The following is a 20,987-nucleotide window of genomic DNA, read 5'->3' as shown; positions in this document are numbered from 1 at the left end:
CAATTGTTTTTTCTCACTCGCAACACTAAATTTTCTTATCTATATAATCTATCTTAGTTGTCCGTCCATGACAGAAAAAAATATTTGAAGCCCGAAAAATGGCTGCTGCAAGTCTTGTTCGAAGCGCTTTTAGCGGATTATTACGAAAATCCACCTCCTATAAAACTCCGGTAGTATGCCGGCTTTCAACCGTGGCCCTTCAACAAAAATACCATACAGTGAAAATCGCCGTAAACACATATAATAATAAGTGCCTACAAAATGGGGTAAGGATTCTATGGATCAATACGATCTAGTTTTTGCAAAATTCAAAGTAATTTTTGACTACGAAATGTCTTATCTGTTGGTTTCCTTGCCTTTCATATGTAATACTCAAATAAAAGGTTTATTTTTTTTAAGCTGCATTATAACCTCAATTGTCATATTGCATAACAAATGTGTATAGTGGTCCTATAATTGTTTAGGTGCAATCTCAGCGCATACAAGCATACTCTTCTGGGGCCCAATCCAAACCCTCGACGAATGAGATCACGGAGCGAGTAATGAAAGTGTGCAAGGCTTACGACAAATTGACTAGTGTCCAGGTACATACTCATTGTTTGTTAAATCTTGTTTCAGAGTCAAAAAAATCGGCATACGTCACTACAGTGCGGGACCCCGCTCTCCTTGAACTAATACAATCTAGAGTGCTTCTTGTACTCAAACTTTATGACAAAATTTGTGCTGAGAAGGTAGCATAATGCTCAATAACTGAGTGTATACTCATGGTAACTGTTTCAATTCTAATCCTTATCTCCTTTTTCAGCTGACTGTAGACTCCCATTTCATGACCGACTTGGGACTGGATTCCTTGGATCATGTTGAAGTGATCATGGCTATGGAAGATGAATTTGGGTTTGAAATTCCTGATGGAGATGCGGAGCGACTGGTCAGGCCCAAGGACATTATCCAATATATTGCAGACAAGGAAGATATTTATGAATAAATAAAATTATTTTCAAAACCTTAATAATTTTAGACCAAATGTATTCACCATTTATTGAAATACTGACAATGAAATGTTTCTCCAGTTGGTCTAAAATCTTCAGGATTGGAATAGTTTAGTTTTGAATTATCTGTTAATCAACAAAGATCATAATGGCTGTACATCTATTCACGCGGATGTAAAAAGTGTAAATTCTGTTTTTATTATATGCCTGTTAGAACTAGATCATGTGCTTTCATTTGGTCAATGGTACTGCTGTACTGTACCTTACTAATAAAATACTAGTTGGTAAAGTCACTTGTATTATTCACTGGTTATTACCCGTGACTTTAGTAATAATAATTAATTCAATAATTTTACCTTTCTTGCTGATTACATGAGAAAAAATAATTACCCAAATTAAAATTATTGTTAGTCTTTGTTAGAACAACACAGAGTACATATAAAGCGGTAACAAAAATCTTGACTTGTGAGCAGTTTTGCCAACACCTAGAAACTAGTTGCTAAAATTAATTCCATCAGGAGCGAGCGGACTCAGGATTTTGTCTGGGAGAGACACAAAGAGGCCACTGGTGGTCTGAGAGGTTGGGATACGAAAAAAAAAACCAAAAGATTTCCGAATTCACTGTTTTTTTTTTAAATATCTAAAGCTAGAGCATAAACGAATAGAGCTTTAATTAAATAAAGTTTGGATTTGGTGCGCAAGCGCGTTGGTCGCTTTCCATATAGATCTCTTGGCACTGTCTGTACCAATAATTTTCGTCGTCGTCGAGTTGACAAAAAATGTATCCATTATTGGTTCTAGAACTGTTTAAATTTGTATTCCAAAAGTCACCAGATAAGTCGCTAAACCAAGACGCGGGCAGCTAAGAGACCTCCACCCAACCCATGCACAAAGACAATATCAATTTTGTAACTGAATTCTAATTCGAGACATTATAACGTACCTAACTATAAGTACCTATATCCTGTCAGAAAATCCAGACTAATCCAGATATAAAAATTGCAATTACAGTGCGCTAAGTACATAAAAATGACATGTTGAATTCGTGATTGATTCGATACATTTTTATGCCGACTGTACCGGCACCGCTGGCTGGGCGGCCGAACGGAAATCAATATGTACCTACCGCTAAAGGCTACCGACGCCCCCAACATATGATAACTTGAACATGTGAATATACGCCTATATACGTCTATATAGTCCTCATCGGTTTCGATGACGGCTACCCCACAAAACTATCCTCTATGAATTAAGACGCTTATTGTGGGCTCTAATATGGCTGGCTAGGCCGAATTTACTTTTAAATACTCTCCTACACACGTGACAGTACAGTTGCCCAGCTGAGTTGCATGTATACGTGTAGGAGGACTTGGGTCTTTCTTTACGTAATTGCCGTTTTACGTCTAACGCCGTAAGACGCCCCTCCTCAAATAATTTGATGCCCTTCGAGATAGTAGATCGCCAAGATCTTGCAACAAGTTCCTCCCAACACTCCTGAGTAATCGATAAGGGTACGTACAGGCGCGACAAATCCCATTATTATACTCAAGTGGCACAAAATTTGACCCACTCTCTATACAAAATTACCTACCTATTTCTGCATACAGATTTTTTGCCGCTCAGTAGGTATATTATTATTATTATAAATTTATGAATGCGTAAGTTTGTAAGTCTGTTTGTTTGTACTTCATCATGTCTAAACCATTGAACCGATTTAGATGAAATTAGGTAAGTATACAGATAGTTTGAATCCCGGAGAAGGACATAGGATCATTTTCATCCCGGAAAATTTGCATAGTTCCCGCGGGATCGCGATTAATCGAATTTTACGCGAAGGCAGTGGCGGGTATCACAACTAACCTAAATAATTATACGAGGAAATCTTCATAACCTTGCATAATGAAGACGTGCTAATTGTGTCGACAGATATCGCACCTAAATCCGACTAGGTAAATTGGTAGTGTACATTCTCATTCTCAACATTACAGATAAAGCTAGCCAAGTGATATGTATAAACGCAGATTATGGTAAACCGCCGTAACCGCAAGCTCAACCCAATACATCCTTTTCACAATAAATCGATTTCTTGAGGCAAGGATCTGGAAGGGTCTTTCTACTGCACGTCGTGCTTATGATTTACTTATAAGAACTTTCTGTACCTAAAGTTTTTGCTGTTATTCATGAAAAGTTGTGAATTGTATTAAGTTCTGCTGATAAAGACAGCTTTCAAACTGACTATAACAAATGAATGTTTTAGTTAACAGGAGCTTCGTGGGAGCTTCATAAAGCGCTTATGAATAGAATGTTTTTAAATTCATTTTTATAATAAGGTTTTCGCTGATTGTATTTATACTGTCATCCTAGCTGATAGCTGAAGCGGAGTTCACTGGACGCGTTTGAATCTTAACTTGCAGACAAATTTTGAACGCAACGGCTTTCCGTTCGAACTCACCTTGATAAGGTACTAAGTACGGATAGGTCCGAAACATGTCGGGCAAATCTCGACCAGCGTAGGTATCTTGTTCTAATAATTATGAGTGCCTTTCAGGATTACATCAGATATCACAGTATAGTGTATGGCGCTGAGTCTGCTCGTACACATTTACATGCGAATCGCGAGTGCCGCACGTTAACTTGAGTGGGCACTTAGGCCTTACACTGAGGTACATACAGTGGTGGCCACGTAATTAAGAACGATTTGAAGTTCCAGATTATTTTTAACTAAATCATGCCATGTGTAGTCGTGGGTCCTTCTTAGAAGTAACTAGTTACGTTATGAAATAGCCATGAATAGAGCAAACGGATTTAGAATAAAGATTAAAATTACTGAACATTTTTTTTTCCAATTTTGTTTTTATTCTCTTTAGTAACAAATTCAAATAGTAATGAAGCTGGACAAATAATTAAGAACGATTTATTGAACGGTTTGAAAGTTTTTTTATTTGAAACTTAGATTAACTAAATCACACTAACGTGAAGTTTGTACATAAAAAAAAGCAATGCAATACATTTTAACTAAAATTAATAGTTAGTAGCATGTCCACGGCTTTTTAGTACTGCCTTACACCGGCGAGGCATTGAATCTATCAATTTTTGACATTTCGCAAGAGAGATAGAGTTCCATTCTTCTAAGAATACGTCATACAGTTCTCTTAAATTGCCACAACTGTCGATTTGAAACTTTTTTCTTGACTTCGCACCAAAGATGCTCTATTGCTCTAAGATCGGGGCTGTTGGCTGGCCAATCTAAGACAGAAACTGATTGCGATGTGAGGAATTCCTTAACTGTACGTGCAGTATGCTTGGATCATTGTCGTGCTGGAATGTCCAAATAACCGGAAGCACGCCTTCAGCATATGGTAACATTGTTTCTTCCAGTATGTTTTTGTATTGAAATTGATCCATGTTTCCTTCTATCAGCCTAACAGGTCCAACACCATGTCCAGAAAACATCCCCAAATTTTTTACATTTCCCCCGGCATGCTTTAAAGTTACTTTGTGTACTTTGGGTCGGATGCTTTATTTGGAGGCCGTTTTACATATCGTTTGCCATCAGAACATACCCTATTTATTTTTGTCTCGTCAGAAAAAAGAACGTTTTTCCACTGTCTGACTGTCCAGTTTTCATATCTTCTTGCAAATGCAAGCCGGGCTTGCCTATGACACCGTTTCAACATAGGCACCTTCCTTGCTATCCTTCCGTGCAACTTTTCTTCCACCATACGCATTCGAATACTGCGTGCCGAAGATTGCTGAAGGGTTGTTTTCGCCAAAATATTCTTTTCTCAACTCATTAGACCCTTTAAAAAGAATTTTGTTTTGCCAAACGAACGATATTTCGATCATCTCGACGAGGTGACTTTCTTTGTCTAGGTACACGCGGAACATTTGAAGTAGTTGATACGTAGCAAAATGCTTTATGGCGTGGAAAACCATAGTTTTTGAACATTGCAGATGATCGGCTATGTGTTTATACGACCAATTCTTGTCGCGAAGTTTAGTATTACTTTTCTTGTAGATTTATCACAACTTTTATTTTTCCCCGTTGTTTTTATATGAAGCAATCGCCTTTAAGACTTTTACGGCACTAAATGGCGCCAAAATTATTCAAATAATAACCTAAAACCACAAAGCGGCGGTCCGTTCTCTATTTAAATTGAATAAAAAAATAACTATTCAGCGTTCTTAATTATATGATCCAGCCAGTAAGTAGTAATACTAGGTTTAGATGTAATGTATAAAGTTTATCTATTTATTTTTTAGCCAATTATAATGTATAAATGAATTTACCGCTAGTACGGAAAAGTTTTACGATACCGAGAGAAGTACAAAAATATACATGCAGTTAGTAACACTTGTCAGTTTGAAAAATTTCTCTAAAAAAATCGTTCTTAATTATATGGCCACACTGTATGTACTTGACAGCGTGGCAGCACCGACCTCGCAATGTAATGTGGAATCTTGAGGCTTTGTTTTGTGGGACACTTCACAATTGTAAAATTAAAAACTTCATTTTAGAATCATAATATTTTATACAATTTTTATTGACGAAATATTACACGAGATAACTTCTTTTTATAAATAATAAAGGAAAGAAACAATACAACACAGTATTCTAGGCATGCGCAACATTTATAATGACAAAGCTCCCAGGCTTTGCTCACAGACACACTTACTCGTACAGCGCTACACTCTGAGATAATGTTAAATTAGACTATTTACAATACTCATACAACTATACCCTTAGTTTGCCAACCTCAAAATATAGTTCCATTTGATATTTTTTCTAGTACGACTATATCTTGTACAACTGCTTTACATTAGAAAGAACGAAATTGACAATTATGGCTAGTGTTTTTGTTATCCACAATGTTTTCTTCCTATACCCATGCAACATAACACTAATACATAGTAATTAACAAAAAATAATGGTACCCTTCCAAGTCAATGGATCATCTATACAATAACCACTCTGCACCATTCATGTAATGAATTTAATATAAATTCATTAAACAATGCAAACCCTCTTTTAACATCTGTACCTTCAACTGAGACTCACTTAAAATGAACTAATCAGAAGAAAACATTGTGGCCTGCAATAAGTCAGAATAGGCAGTCAGACAACTAAGTGAGGCACCAAATGGAATAGACATGGAGCCAAAAATGTAACCGACATTGCGCTATAGATGTAGTAAAAAAAAGTTTTAACACAGGCTGAGTAAGAATCTATCCTAAGTCAATGTCATAAAGGCTGACATGGAAAAACTTTTCTCATTTTAACTATGACTCAAATATTTTGTGAACAAAACAAAAAATAAAAAATATTCATAAACTAACAAACAACACTTGCTGGGTCATGATGGCGCAAAACAATCAACGGACTTAAAGAAAGTTCAAAGGTTTCAGAGTTTTTTCCACGCCGATACACACTATAGGCATACATAGACCAAGCTTTAAAAGTATACTTCAATGCCTCACTTAGTTTGCTGAAGTCATAAATAAATCTGTAGACGTAGATCGTCATCTGAACCGTGTCTCCAGTAACAGTCACTCGTGGCGTCCTCACCTCACGACAGCCAGGGCGGATAGGGCGGGCAGGGCGGCGAGGCAGCGGGCGCGCTACCTGAGCCGCGAGCGCGCGCCGGCGCCGGCCGAGCGCAGCCGCCGCGCCGCCGCGGGGTCCACGCGCGCCACCCGCACCACGGGCTGCAACCAGCTGCCCAGATTGTTCAGAGCCCGCTTCTTCTTTTTCACCCTCTCCTCTTTCTCATCACTCTCCGAAACCGAGGACGACCCTTTCACTTTTTCGGCTTTCGCTTTTTCAGCTTTCTTGTCTTCTAGTAACACTTTGACGTTGAGCCTGAGCGGCTTGTCGTCTGAGTTGGACCTGTCGTCGGCGTCGGGCCGGTCGACGTCCATGGGCTCGTCCCGCGACTCGTCGTCGTCGTCGAGTTTGCCGCCTCGGGCGGGCTTGTCGTCGTCGCCGGAGAGGTCCCCGGAGTCGCGCGTGTCGGCGGAGGCGACGGACGAGCGGTCGAGGCTGCTCTCAGTCTTGTGGTCGGAGCTGTCGGCGCGCGCGCCCTTCTTGTGCTTCCTCTTGTTGGGCCAGCCGGTGCGGTTCTTCTTCTTGAACCGTCCGCGGCGCGTCGCGCGGCGCTGAGCGGCCGCGTCCCGGATGTGGTGCCGGATGATGTCGCAGCGGTCGCAGTCCGACACGAGGTCGAGCACGTCCGGCGCGGCGGTGGACGTCGGCAGCGCGGCGCCGTGCAAGGGGTCCGGTTCGAGCGCGTCGAAGTCCGCGTCCTCGTACACCTCGCTGAGGAACTGTCGCAGGCGCTCGTCGGTCTCGAGGGCGGGGCCGGGGCGGGGGCGGGGCCGGAGGCGGCGGAGGGCGCGGCGGGCTCGCTGGCGGTGTCGTCGGAGGCGGTGGACTTGGCGTCGTCGTGCGGGCGGCGCGAGCCGAGGATGGCGCGCGTGGAGGCGTGCTCGCGCGGCGAGTGTCGCGGGCGCGGCGCGGCGGCGAGGCGCGCGTGTAGCTTGCGCGTGCGCAGGCCGCGCGTGGCGGGCCGCGCGCGCGTCGCGTCGGCTCCCGCCCCCGCCCCGCCGCCGCCGCCGCAGACCCCGCCGGCCGGCCCTCCCGCCGGGGTAACGCGCTCAAAGGACAGCAGTTCGGCTTTAGAGGAGGAAGCGGACCCATCTCGTACGGTAACTTTGGCGACGTTGAATACAGAGCTGAAACAATGACAAAAAGTATACATTTTATTATTACACAAAAAAAATAATACTATGTTCCATTTTGTTTGTTTATCTTCACTAGGCCCGCGTGGGAACTACGGCCCGAACCCTCTCATTCTGAGAGGAGGCCTGTGCCCAGCAGTGTGATGTATATACGCTAGGATAATGATGGAATATTTTGTTATGTATCCAAAGAAAACTCTAGTTTTAATTTAAATATGATTCCACTCACCGAAACACCGAGGAACGTTTTTGACCAGCACTCTGTCTTGGTCCTGCCGCTGGAAGGTCTCGTACCAGGGTTCGCTGCGCGGCACGCATTCGAATGCGAATTCCAACTGTTCTACCGCCGGCGTATACTTCAACTTGCCGTCCTCCCATTTCATACATTGTTGCACCGGTTCTTCTCTTAGGGGGGACACGACTTCGGGTTCGGGGGGCGGAGGCACCGGCGTCTCCGGCTCGGGCTCGGGCTCGGGCTCGGGCGGCGGCGCGGGCTCTGGCGTGGGCGGGCGAACGGGCGCGCGCCGCGTCCGCCGCACGGCCGGCGCGACTTTTCGTTTCCGGCGCCGCTTGTCATCGAGCCAGCTGTCCTCCTCCGAGGACTCCTCCTTGAGCGCGAGAGGGCGCGCGTGGCGGCGGCGCTCCAGCGCGGGCGCGGGCTGCGGCGGCGTCTTGCGGCGAGGCTCCTGGGGCTCCTCGTCGTCCGACTCCGAAGACGTGGAGCTGGTCGAGCTGGCTCGCTTCGGGAACATGAACTGTTCGGCTTCGTCGCTCAGCACGGAGAGCTCGGAACGGCGCACTTTCCTGAACTTAACGACCAGCGGTTTCGTCCCGTTGCATGTCGGGGAGGAGTCCGCCCGTTTGGGCACGAAGCCCCCGCTGGACCGTAATTTGGTGCTGACGCCGACGACCTTGTAGTACTGGCGGTCTTCGGAGGCGTCGGTGGTTTTGCGGCAGCGCGTGTTGGGGCGGCGGTCGTCGTCGAGGGCGCCGTTGCGCGCGCGCGGGGAGGGCGACCCGTTGAGCGCGGCGTCCCCGTTGCACATGTTGCGCAACGAGCGGCGCTCGCCGTTGAGCGGGGCGGGGCGCGGGAGCGGGAGCGGGAGCGGGCAGCACGCCGGCGCCGATGAGCGTGTCCAGCGCGAGGAAGTTGTTGGTGTCCCTTACGAAGGCGGCGTGTCGCGGCGAGCGCGCGTGCGCCGCCAGCTCCGTGTAGTCGGTGCCGCACGCCTCGCAGTAGCCGCCGCGCGGCTCCTTGTCCTCTTTCTCTTTTATCCGCGGACGGTTCTTTCTTGTCATTCTGAAAAAAGAGTAACTCGATCAAGCCATTGCGTTGGACCATGGGTCGGCAATTAGTTTTAAGTAAAGTCGAGCATGCTGTTTCATTTTATTTTTGTGATAGAGAAGTATTTATTATACTATACAAAATAAAAAGCTAAGTAGGCAAATTAGTGGCATCGGTCTTGGGTTAGCTAACTAATGTTTAGACACTTTGCGGTCCGAGGCTAGGCGGTCCGCCTATTGCCGACCCTTGCGTTAGGTTAGACAATCAAAATCAAAAGTTTATTTTGCAAATAGGCCATAGTTTTTACATCCCTTTTTTTCTAAAAGACCATCATGTATTGTCATAATCAAGGATCATAAAATGCAAACAAAATAGTGACAAATCCTGTGGAGTAGCAAATGTCAACTTACTCGCGATCTTGCGTGGTATTTTGATGATTGTTATTGACGGCGGCCCCTGGTTGTAAAATTTCCCTTTTCTCTTTCTTGTCCTTTGGCGGATTGGGTTCTAGCGATATCTCAGGCCACGTATCGAACTCTTTGTACAGAGGCCTGCACTGTCTGGAATAGAACAAAACCTTAAAGATGCGTTGCAACATTTTGATTAAAAAAAAAGAGGAATTGTTTGTATAATTTTGGTTCATACTTGTCCAAAAACTCTATCTTGATAAAATGTTTACTGAAGAGCCTGACATTCGATTTACGCGGAGCCGTGCAGAATGTGTCATACAGTTTATCCAATAGAGCTATAGCCTGAAAGATTAATAAATAAGCTGTAAATATATATAGGAACAAGAAATAAGAAAGCGGTTAGTATAAGTGAAAAATATTACAATAGTATAGCAAAAGTATTGGACACAAGTTAAAATTTTCTGAAGTGGAAGACATTTCAGAGACTAAACCAGGGGTGGCCTACTTGATTAAACCCAAGATCTACTGTTTACTGACGAAACTCTGCGCGATCTACAAACTACACACTTCTTGAAATCTTAAATGAAGCATAGTTCAGTATTTATATTAATTTTTGCCTTGCCACGATCGAATGTACTAATAGTTACGACCGTTTTATCCTAATACAATGAAGTGCCCAAATTGCGCCTCAATACCAAGCAAAATTATTTTTAAAAGAATCAGCTGCACTTATATTAACGTTCACTTGCAGGCTTTTTAATCTAGGTTTAAGTGGTCTTAAGTCCTGTCAGATCCACAAAAAAACTGTTAGTCTGTAAGCCTTAAATCGAGATTTAAAAAAAGTCTACACGACGTCCTAAGATACAGTGTGTGAGAAAATGAAAAATATTTTTTAATACTTTTCAATCTTTTCAGACATGTTCTTTCACACTTTTTCATTTGTATGCCGTGTCTTTGCCACACACTCATATTTCTCACATACTGTGCACTTTTGAAGCAGTTAGCGAAGGTTTTTTTTTTCAAGTAGCATGGCAAAAAAGCAAGGCAATCACCGGATTGAAGTATTTTAATGACACTTTCGATAATTTTTGAGACATCCTGTACTTCTACTAGATAACCTGGAAACTTTAAGAGAATCTTCTAACATGTCAACAAAAATGTGCCCATGAAAATCACACGGAATAAACGTTCGAATAATGACCCTGGCCCTATACTGCAGTGTGAAATTCGAACTTCGTATTTTGCCGTCCCGCTGACGTTTATTATTTATACGAGAGTAAAGGTCACAGCTCATTAGATCCACCCGGCACCCGATCAGCACCGCCTCGCCGCGAGCGGTTAGTATTCTTTGTATGGATTTGTATGGGCATGCTCGCCTCGCTTGCAAAGTGTCCGCGCCCGGACGGCGAGTAGACCACTCGGTCGGTCGGCGCGGCGCTCCCCACCCTCATTTCATAATAGACTACTCGGAAATTCGTGGACCACGCGATGTCCACTAGTTAATCACGCGAGGTCCACTCGTTGTTAACGCACCGTCCACCCGTGGAACACCTGTAGACAACGAGTGGACGCCGAAAGTCGAGGCGGTGCTGGTCGGGTGCCGGGTGGCTCTAATGAGCTGTGACCTTTAGAGGGACAGTACGACACGAACTTCGATATTCGAATTTCGTAGTAGCCCTCCTGAAATGAATGGAGCAATGCTCTGTCGGGCACTTGTTCAGCTCCACCGTACCTTTTCAACGGTGAGCAGCACGTAGTTGTGATGTTGGGGCGTGCGGCGGACCCGCTCGAGCATGGCATCTGCGCGCGCGCGGCCCGGCTCACGCCGCCATCGCGCGTCCCGCACGCGCGACTCGCGCACCACGTGCGTCACGCGCGACGTCAGGAACACCTCCTGTTGCTGCGGATACAATCACACCTTGTATTGTATATATAGGTAAAATATAATCATTTATTTCAGGTCAGAAGTATGTTTCAGTATGTCAAGCGGGCAGTTTGGTGGCTACCTAACATTGGTGAGATGTGTAGTTTCAATAAGAAAACTTTTTTTTGTGTAGTTCAATTGCTGTCAAGTGTCCCGTGATATCTATCTTCTATATAAATAAAAATGAATCACCAAAATGTATGTGTACGCTCATAACTTGCGAACGACTGCATCGAATTGGATAATTATTTTTCTGGTGTTCCGTATTGTCAGGACAAGGTTTGTGCAAACAAAAAAAAAGATTAGAACGGGAGCGAAGTCGCGGGCAACAGCTAGTTATTATTATTTTGGTAAACCATATAGTACAAAAATATATATTTTTTTTCATCATTTTAAATCAAATAATAATTCATTGTGTAGGTATGTGGGATGCTAAAGAAATACTCTTAAAGAAAGGAAGCGGATACATTTAGGTCATTGGTTCCGTGCTTAGGGTTATTACTTGCTATGTTCATGTTAAAAAGATGCCAATAAAATTGCAAGTACAAGTAAACAAAACAGAAAATCAGTTTACATTCTTAGGCTGCGGCCACATGAAATCGCTCGACGCTCGTTTCCAGTGTCAAATCTGGTCACGTGACATATAGCGATAAAGCTGAAAATGTTGAGCTTTACCGCTGAAAAAAAAAACCTCCAATTTCAACAAAATCACTTTTATTTATTTCTTCATTCACTCCAATTTCTTTTATTTCTACCACTGGCACAACTGCTACTAAATGAGATTAAGAAATCAGCTTTCAAGGCCAAGAACATTCCTGCAAGAAGCCATCTTGTCGCTGCTGCTCGACGCGGCGACTTAACGCTACTTTTTTTGAGTCGCGGGAAATTAAAAATCACCTTCAAAATGAGATTTATCGCTGCAATCGAGCGACGTGCGAGTGCATGTGGCCGCACCTTACCAAATATCCCCCCTCCCAGTAATAAATGACACAAATCATATTAAATAATTTGATAGCCTTCTGTTAAAATAGTCTTTGCCAATTCAAGCTGACTGACATGACAGCAACCCTATTTTTGTATCATGTTACATTGAGTTACTATTAATTTAATATATCGTCACTACTTTGAAAAAAGCTTGTACCTCAAAATTGATACTTTTCTAAGTGAACTTTATGAACATTATTTCAAAGGTCAATTTTGTTGACGTATTGATTTGAGATACAAGATTTTTTTCAAAGTAGTGACGATATTGACTTGGTTCAGCCGTTCTTTCCTTCACACTTTTTCTCTTCTCCGATAAGAGTTAAAAAGTGTTGCTCTACATATTGACCCGTCATGAATCTAAATAAATGCAAAGTTAAAAATAGTTGGAAGCATAATAATTGTAAACCATTTTCGCTATAACTTAATTTGAAAAAGAACAAGTACTTCAATTTGCTGCTGAGGCTACAAATTAATCACATTTGAAATGCTTCAAATTATGACTTAATTTTAAAATCATGATATACATGTTGTAAAACATTTGTCTGCCGTTTGTTCATCCAAAATATTATTTCTGGGAAATAAAGTAACAATTAAAAAGTACTATTTTATATTAACTGGCTAAACCAACACATTAACAATACAAAGAATACTTGACCAAGGAACAGCTAGATACAGGCACCTATCAGTTGCTTGCCACTGCCTGCCTGATAATTTATATTTATTTATTTCAAAGAAACTTACACAGTATAACAGTTAAACACTAACAGCCTTATTCATAAAAAATCCTTAATTGAGGTTTGATCGGTCTGTTACTTAGCAGACTGATTAAGCTTGTTAGACGGTTGTCAAGAAGTATGATTCATAAACGCTTGCTAGCAGTCTGCTAGTTGTTGAGCTGCTGATAGACGGATTAGATGCGTTATGTTGGCAATCTTGACAAATCAAAGACAAAAAATGGCCTCATCGATAATTAAAAAAAAAAATTGACAGCAGTGACAGCAAACTAGCAGGAAAAAAAAGCGAGATGTTTGTTTTCCCGCCATTTCCGATCCGCATGTTTATGTTTAAGTGCAAAAAGCCGTAATTATGTTAATCATCCTAATTTTATTTTTTTCATATTTATTGTTAGTAAAGTAGTAAAGTAGCAGTAATTTTAGAGGATTTTTAAATACAAATTCCTAAAAATAATTTTTCCTGTTTTTTTTTTAATCTTTGCGTAACTTCACCCTTCACTAAAAATATCTTCGGTATGGTTTTTTGCTCTTCTCAAAGTCAGCTGTTCAAACTTGTGGCGGCCATTTTGTGACTTAGCAGGGAGATAAAGGAGGGTCTACGGTAACTTTAGCAGAGCCTTGATCGACTGATTAGCGCTACGTTTATGAATCATGTTTTTTAGCATCGGGCCTTCAAGGAGCCTTCAAGGAGGCTCTAACTTTTTATGAATAAGGCTGTAAGGCACTGCGCAAGACAAACACTGAGAAGAGAGAAAGAGATTGAATGACAATCCAACAAAACAACAATTCATAAATTAAATGTATAAAACAAAACAAAACATTTAAACATTTTTTTTTTAAGTACAGGTGGACAAACATACATCCATCATCTCACAGAACCTTATAGAACCTTATATAATAATAATAATAATTAACTATACTCAAATATTTCTTCAATTTCATTTGTTTCACTACATCAAAGACTGAACAACGAAATTCACAAGGCAAAACCATGGATTCTATTATTTTCATTATCTAACCTAACCTATCAAAGCATGGAGCGAGTCAAGTCTAACCACAAGCAACCTTATTTTAAAATCTGATTAGTGTTTTAAGAATTCTGTCAAAGCAAAAATTGTATTCAAATTCAGCTTATTTAACATTTCAAGACTAAAGAAACAAGATGTGGAACATGTTAAGCAGGTAATCATTAATTAAATGGCAGGTGCGTTGATATTAGTGTAAACTTCAGGCCAAGTGTACTCTTCAATTGCATTTGCAAGAATAATGTGATTATATTGAGTTGAATTGAGATTTTAACCCAAGATAATTGGTATAATATTAGTCTATTTGAAAACAGTGTTGTTATTGCATTTGCCATGGTGACTTTTATGATAAATTAAATATATGTTTATAACTACATACAATAATAGTTTTTGAATTAGTACTGGTGTTGCCAGAAAAAAGAGAATAATTGCAAATTAATTACTAATAACTTGCAACTCTAATAAGAATTTGCTGTCACTGTCATTTTATAAAAATAACAACAGTGCATTTTGCAAATATGTTGTTAAAGTAAGCATAAAACTTGCATTTTGACCCAGTAAATGCAATGTTACAAAATGTCGCAATGTCCCCTTAGCAATTAAACGCTGATTTAGGCATGAGGAGTTAATAGGTATCAGGAAGTGAATATCAAGTAGAAGTGGCTACATGTAGGTAAGTTGATGAGGTAACGGCACGGCGCGGTGCGGGCCGCCGGGCGGCGCGCCGACATAATACGCGGCGCACTTTCCTTGAAATACGGTCAGCAAGCGTAGCGCGTCGCCGGCTCCCGCCCTTCGTTCGCTCCAACCGTCCCGCGCAAAAAAATAACATGCCCGCCACCCGCACACCAAACTCACCCTTACAACTCGCGTCTTAAGAACCACAACCCCTTGAGACGGCAAAAGTAATATCAACTGTCAAAAATTAAGCATACACACGCGTAACCGATAGGAAACCACTCTTTTGAACCGCTTTTAAAATGGATAGAGTACACCGCGAGCGTGAGGTGGCTGCGTGCGGCCTCGGCTCGGCCCGTTGCATTTCGCAGTGCGACCGCGGTTCTAACGCGACCGTACAAAAGATGACCTAAAATCGAACGCAAGCTACGGGCCCGACTGGACGTTGTATTAACATGTTTTAAACCGATTTCTAAACGATTGTGACCCGATCCCGGTGTCGGTTCGACTATGAAAGCATTGCCGAGCGTATATACTTACACAAAAGCCGCCCGCGAGCCTCGCGCGCTCCGCTTATCACAAAAATAAGTAACTATATACCATTCAATGAGATGGGCACTTCGTCACTACTAGATTCACTTTGAATTACGACACTGTCTTTAAATATCCGTATTTTTTAATGCATAACAGAACTTACGATGGTTTATGCTTTTAATGTAACAATTCGTATTCGTAAATAGGTACATTTGCCGTAGATATTCGAAATATTAACAATAAACACACAAATCTGTCATACAAGATGGAGTTATTTCCTTTTAGTTTTTGTTTAGGTCGCTAGCAGCGCTGGTGTCGGGCGGAAGGGGCAACGTTCTCTATTGGTTCGTTCAAATTGCGTTTCGTTCCTACGCAGATTTTTATGAAAGATAGCGACATTAAGGAATTTAAGGGGAACAAGTTTTGAAAACGATTTAAAAATATATTAAAATTGAATTGTAATAACGTATAATGATCAAAATATTTCATAATCACTACTTTCGTTACTCGTATGATTAATGAATGAGTCATTTAAAACTTGAAACGGAGCGTATGTAAGGCGACTAAATAAAATACACGTAGCTCGTAACACAATAGCCTTAACCACGTGATTCGTAATTTAGTATCATTATACCTGCTACATAACCAAATACACCGTTTCATGCAACGTATACCTCCTTTTGATGTATAACATAACAATAATAATGCACAAGTATTCTAGCGGTAAATAAATGGAAATATACTTACAAATCCCATGTCTTGAAGCCTTCTAGATATTGTCCTAGCCAGTCCATGCTCTTGAATATCCAAATAAAAACAGAAATTTCTTCTTACTGTAACACAAAAACACAGTTATGACTTAGGACAGTGCACTTAAGAACACACTACTCTAGTGCAAAATAAATAAGGGTTGAAAATATGGCGAACCTTGATTAAATTTTTCTTGACGACTCAAAGTCGACACCATCTTCAATTAAATAGTTCACTGTCTTTCACAATGTATACCTCAATTAGACACAGTGATATTCACATTTTCATCTGTGAACTTTTGTACATATCCTAATTAAACTACTAAGGCACTAATTATATAAGATAAGAAACAAATTATGCAAAACTAAAAATGCATTTTGCAAAATACGTTCGAACGTAGAAATGTCATTGACAGCTGACACCAATAATAGAGCATAGAGTTTGCTTGTGCTGATCTATGGCCCCAAAAATCGATGTCTTGATCGATAAGTAGGTACGTAATATTCTATGAAAAACCAAAGCAAAGCTACGAAACAAACGAAACAATCGAATGGGACCGTTGCATTGCCTAGACATGAGAAAAAAATCATGTCGTACCGTGATATTCTTGTAATTCGTTTTATTGTCAAGTCATACTCCATTTATTTTAACATTAGAAACTTAACTGTAAAATTTGCACTTTTTTTAATGAAACGAAACTATTTAAAATTGTGTTAACTTTTATAATAAAAACATAATAAATACCGATAATAAATGTACATGTAGGTATTTTGAGTCCATTTGCGTTCGAAATACCGAGAACTGTGTGTTACAATTTGACCGTTAATTCAAACCTTAAATTAAACAGAGTACCTACCTATAGGTAAATTTTATTTCTGAAAGTAGAGCCGTATGCCGTTATGTATACTGTATATAGTAAATCAAATGCCGATGGTTATTTTGTTTGTAAAAACAGTTTAAACATCGAGTCGCGCTGCGTTGTGCTCATATTGCAGTCGAATATACTGGGAACAGGAAAAAGGAGCGTATCAGCAATGTATACATAAATATGACACGGAGGCCCGGCCGGGCTCGTGGGCTCGGCGGACAGTACCTACATGCCGTGTACATAGTTTATTGATTGCTCATGTTATGTGGAGGCCGGCGAGTACCTAGGTGGATAGGTAGCCTCGCGCAGCGGCCTGTTTATTTTGCGAGCCGATGTAGGTCGGAGCCGGGGTTAATACGATTCTGTTGAAGGACAAAGGATTTCGATCCGAGTGAACCAGTGACTTTTTTAATTAAAAAACAAATACTTTCTTATCACTGTTTCTCTCAAAATCTTCTATTCCTTGCGAATCAATTTTATATCTTTGTTAATTTTTGTGAAGTATGATCTGCAAATGAAGTAACAAAACTGTTGTGTTGTAAAAGTAGGTAACGTAACCTATTGTGTTGGTATCATACATTGATAATTGAGAACATAAAGTAGACGTTGTTAATTTACTTGTTGTAACTGTTTTAAAAGTTGCTTATCTTTATCATGAAATCTTTGAAGTTATCACCTTGTACTATTATTACAAGACTATACTTATTCTGTGTTGTGTTATCACGTAGGTAATCTTGCAACACAACAAACATTTTAGCACTTAACTAACTAACGCCATCTATAGTTAAAATACCACGCACAGGACTTATCACGCTAACACACACGAGTAAAATTTACCAATAATGACCAAGTGCGGGTAGTTCGTGATACGAGTGCCGGTACTATTTGTGATCAAGTGCGGGTAGTTCGAAGGACTCGCGTTGCTAGGCAGACTTGACACCCCACACTTCAGTCTATTCGTGACCACGGCCACTGTAATGTTGCCGAAACGTCGAGGTAAATTTTACTCGTGTGTGTTAGCGTGATGTCCTGCAGGGCTACTACGAAACTCGAAGTTCGTATCGTACCGTCCCTCTCGCTCTCGTATTAAATAGTATAAGTGTCAGAGGGACGCACGACACGAACTTCGAGTTTCGTAGTAGCCCTGCTGTGCGAAGTATTTTGACTATGAGTGAAAATCACGAAAGTTTAAGACGTTATAACGCCATCTAGTGCCAAACAAGCTTTTTCGAATGTCCATTCGTCAAAATGTGACGGTAACTAGTTCTACTACTTGACGCTAGATGGCACAGTATCTAGAAGGCCTGGCCCTATTTCATATGAAAGAAATAGACTGCACGATACGAGTTATATTGTAAGTATTAGTTAAAAAATATGTTAGGTCTTGGCGCATCGTCGGGCTCGCCATGTGAGAGTACACTATGGTCTACATCTATTGCCGAGATCGTGTGTGTTGGTGATGTCCTGCAGGGCTTACGAACTCGAAGTCGCTGTCGTGCGGTTTCCGCTTAGTAACAAATAGTATAATGTGTGTGAATTAGGGACCTCGACGTACCATTAAAATCCTTCGGTTGGCGAGAATTTGTAGTAGCCTGCCCAAAAAACACTATATACATTAAAATTATGATAACATACCTATAACAGCGCCATCTAGCGGGTCCAATTTATTTAAATACGTTCTTTAAATTTGAGGGGAGAGTTTACCGTATCGACGGGATGAACATTAAATGTTTGACAGTTACGAAACCCATGAACATTTTGTATGGTAAAATGTTTTTTCTTTTATTTTTCCTTAATTTTCCAATGTTTTTAATACTTATTAGCCTATTCCTGACGAAGACAAATCCAAAAACACAAATATCATAAAAATTGGTCCAGCCGTTCTTGAGTTATAAATGGTGTAACTAACACGACTTTGTTTTATATTTAGGTATAGACGACATCGAGTCACTGCCTCATACAAAGGAAAGTGCAGAAAAGGAAAATAAAACGCACAAGCCCACTTAGAAATACAGTTGTAATAAACATTAAATTTATAATTACATTATTACACGTAATATACATAGCCACTCTGTATTTTATTATAGGTACCTATATGATTTAAAGACAGGAGTAGGCAAATCGACAGCTTATAAAAATATATAAGTGCGGGATATTTCATAACAAAGCTCAGGAAATGTTACACCTGGACACAGTGGAATTAGTGTCGAAGATTAACAGAGTTTAGGGTTGATACACACATAACCGGGCCGGCATTGTCGGTTCGGCAGTATATGTGAAACAAAGCCGACCCGAAGCAATTGTTCGGCATATCTTGCGTAATGTAGGAATGCGTGCAGGAAAGTCGACCGGCTTTACCCCTAAACACCATCTACATGAATTCAAGTTTACCGTTCTGTTGTGCCGATTTATGTCGGCCCACTTATGTGTGTAGCAACGCTTAACGTATGGTACTTTTCTCAAAAATGACCGTAAAAGTTGACATTATTCTTTACATATCAGAAGGTGAAGTGCATAGTTTATGGTTAGCGAAAAATTAAAAAGTTAAAAAGATTGCAGGCGGGCTAGCTCGACAATAATAAATTAGCGCGCTAGCGGGGCTACTACGAAACTCGAAACTTGAAGTTCGTGTCGTGCAGTCCCTCTACCTCTCGTATTAAATAGTGCAAGTGACAGAGGGACCGCACAACACGAACTTCGAGTTTCGTAGTAGCCCTGCTGCAATCGGTCACATTTTTTTTTTAAAGTTAAAAAGGCCATGGAAATGTTGGCACAAGTCGTATACAGCCAAGTCTAATGGCCGGTACCAGATATTTTGTTGGAACCCCGGACTTTTTTTATTGGGTCTGAAACAGCTTCTGGTGTTTTCGGTGTAAAAATACACCTGCAGTTTATTTTTAATGAAAAAAAGGCGGGAAAGCATACGAAAAATATTGGAATAAAATGAAATGTTATATTATATTTTGTGAAAATTTTTATTCTATTTCAAAATTATTCACCATTTTTGAGAAAAGCTTTATATTAGTCTCGGCTGGAATAGCAATTCCTGGTTTCGTATTAGTTAAACTCATACTCAGCCAGCAATTGGCTATTTCCAGGCCACGACAATAATCTACTATTACATTATCGACATATTTTCCCCGCACTATCTTTGAGTGAATGAAATGGCCACTTTTTATTTTTACACATTAAAAAGACTTAAAATATAGACTCACTTATCAGTCTCAAATTCCACTTCACAGACAGTACAAGCCACCATGATGGTTATATTACATTCATATAGAGTCAATGACATTTATTTCCTACTAATTATATCGTATTGGATATTTATATTACACTAGGACTCGACTGCGACTTACAGAAACAATAGACAGGGTAATGTAATGAATAATGATACTTCAAATCAAGTATGTTTTAAGATAGCAAACAAGCAAGCATGTTACTAAAAGATGATACATCAACATCAGTGATGATTTAAATATTACTATCTAAGTACTAAGAATCTCAAGTTCGTATGTAATGAGAAATAAAAAGTCTATCTATGTTGATGATCTTATTAAACCCTTATAAGGCAGAGGCGATTTAGCGACCACATGCATTGAGTTGGAAACTGAACCTTATTGCTTTCATAATACGTCACAATTTCCATTGTAATTATTGAAAATACGACTAGCTTTAAAAATATTCTTTGTCAGGTACAGTCAGCTTCATATAGTACGTCGCAGCCAAGATCACCAAATACTTGGAAACATACAAAATAGTCATTACCAGTGACTCACAATCAGTCAAAGCGGTCAAATTGTTCGAGACATTCATCGTGTACAAATATACCGGAGCACGCACGTCGCCAAATACTTTATAACATTCAAGCCGACATTAGCCGGTACTAACCGTAGCAGCCAAAGTATCCAAAAGTATGGGACACCACAGGAAAATTAACTTTATTACATACCGTGTAAGGTCCACTGATCCAGTTAGCTAGTCATATTTAATACAATGTGAACGGTGTTCCATTTTCAGTCTCTTGGTGCAAAATGCACATGTCATTACCTTTTTAATTAAATAAAA

At 40.6% G+C, this 20,987-nt stretch overlaps 2 protein-coding genes across 2 annotated transcripts; one reads left to right on the top strand and one right to left on the bottom strand.

The window, feature by feature from the left end:
* Nucleotides 1-60: 60 nt before the first annotated feature.
* Nucleotides 61-1,210, top strand: LOC141437317 (acyl carrier protein, mitochondrial-like). The gene is made up of 3 exons (XM_074100597.1): nt 61-266; nt 465-584; nt 806-1,210. Exons 1-3 carry the CDS (start codon nt 99-101, stop codon nt 983-985), a joined length of 468 nt encoding a protein of 155 aa, XP_073956698.1. The 5' UTR covers nt 61-98; the 3' UTR covers nt 986-1,210.
* A 5,376-nt stretch (nt 1,211-6,586) lies between these two features.
* On the bottom strand, nt 6,587-16,465 carry LOC141436930 (uncharacterized). The gene is given in 10 exon segments (XM_074100064.1): nt 6,587-7,370; nt 7,373-7,554; nt 7,599-7,721; nt 7,957-8,842; nt 8,844-9,027; nt 9,423-9,572; nt 9,658-9,764; nt 11,155-11,322; nt 16,049-16,134; nt 16,229-16,465. Coding segments are annotated over 10 exon segments (2,688 nt in total). The 5' UTR covers nt 16,269-16,465; the 3' UTR covers nt 6,587-6,608.
* Nucleotides 16,466-20,987: the final 4,522 nt, after the last annotated feature.

Source organism: Choristoneura fumiferana, chromosome 17, assembly GCF_025370935.1.
Source record: "Choristoneura fumiferana chromosome 17, NRCan_CFum_1, whole genome shotgun sequence".
Classification (NCBI taxonomy): Eukaryota; Metazoa; Arthropoda; class Insecta; order Lepidoptera; family Tortricidae; genus Choristoneura; species Choristoneura fumiferana.
The sequence above is the reverse complement of the archived record's forward strand: the minus strand, read 5'-3'. Positions and strand labels throughout refer to the sequence as shown.

Bases quoted from the DNA above. Each gene is read 5' to 3' on its own strand.
- LOC141437317 (XM_074100597.1), top strand. From the start codon at position 99: ATGGCTGCTGCAAGTCTTGTTCGAAGCGCTTTTAGCGGATTATTACGA. The intron at 267-464 runs GTAAGGATTCTA...ATAATTGTTTAG, and splicing joins ATAAGTGCCTACAAAATGGG to GTGCAATCTCAGCGCATACA. The intron at 585-805 runs GTACATACTCAT...CTCCTTTTTCAG, and splicing joins ACAAATTGACTAGTGTCCAG to CTGACTGTAGACTCCCATTT.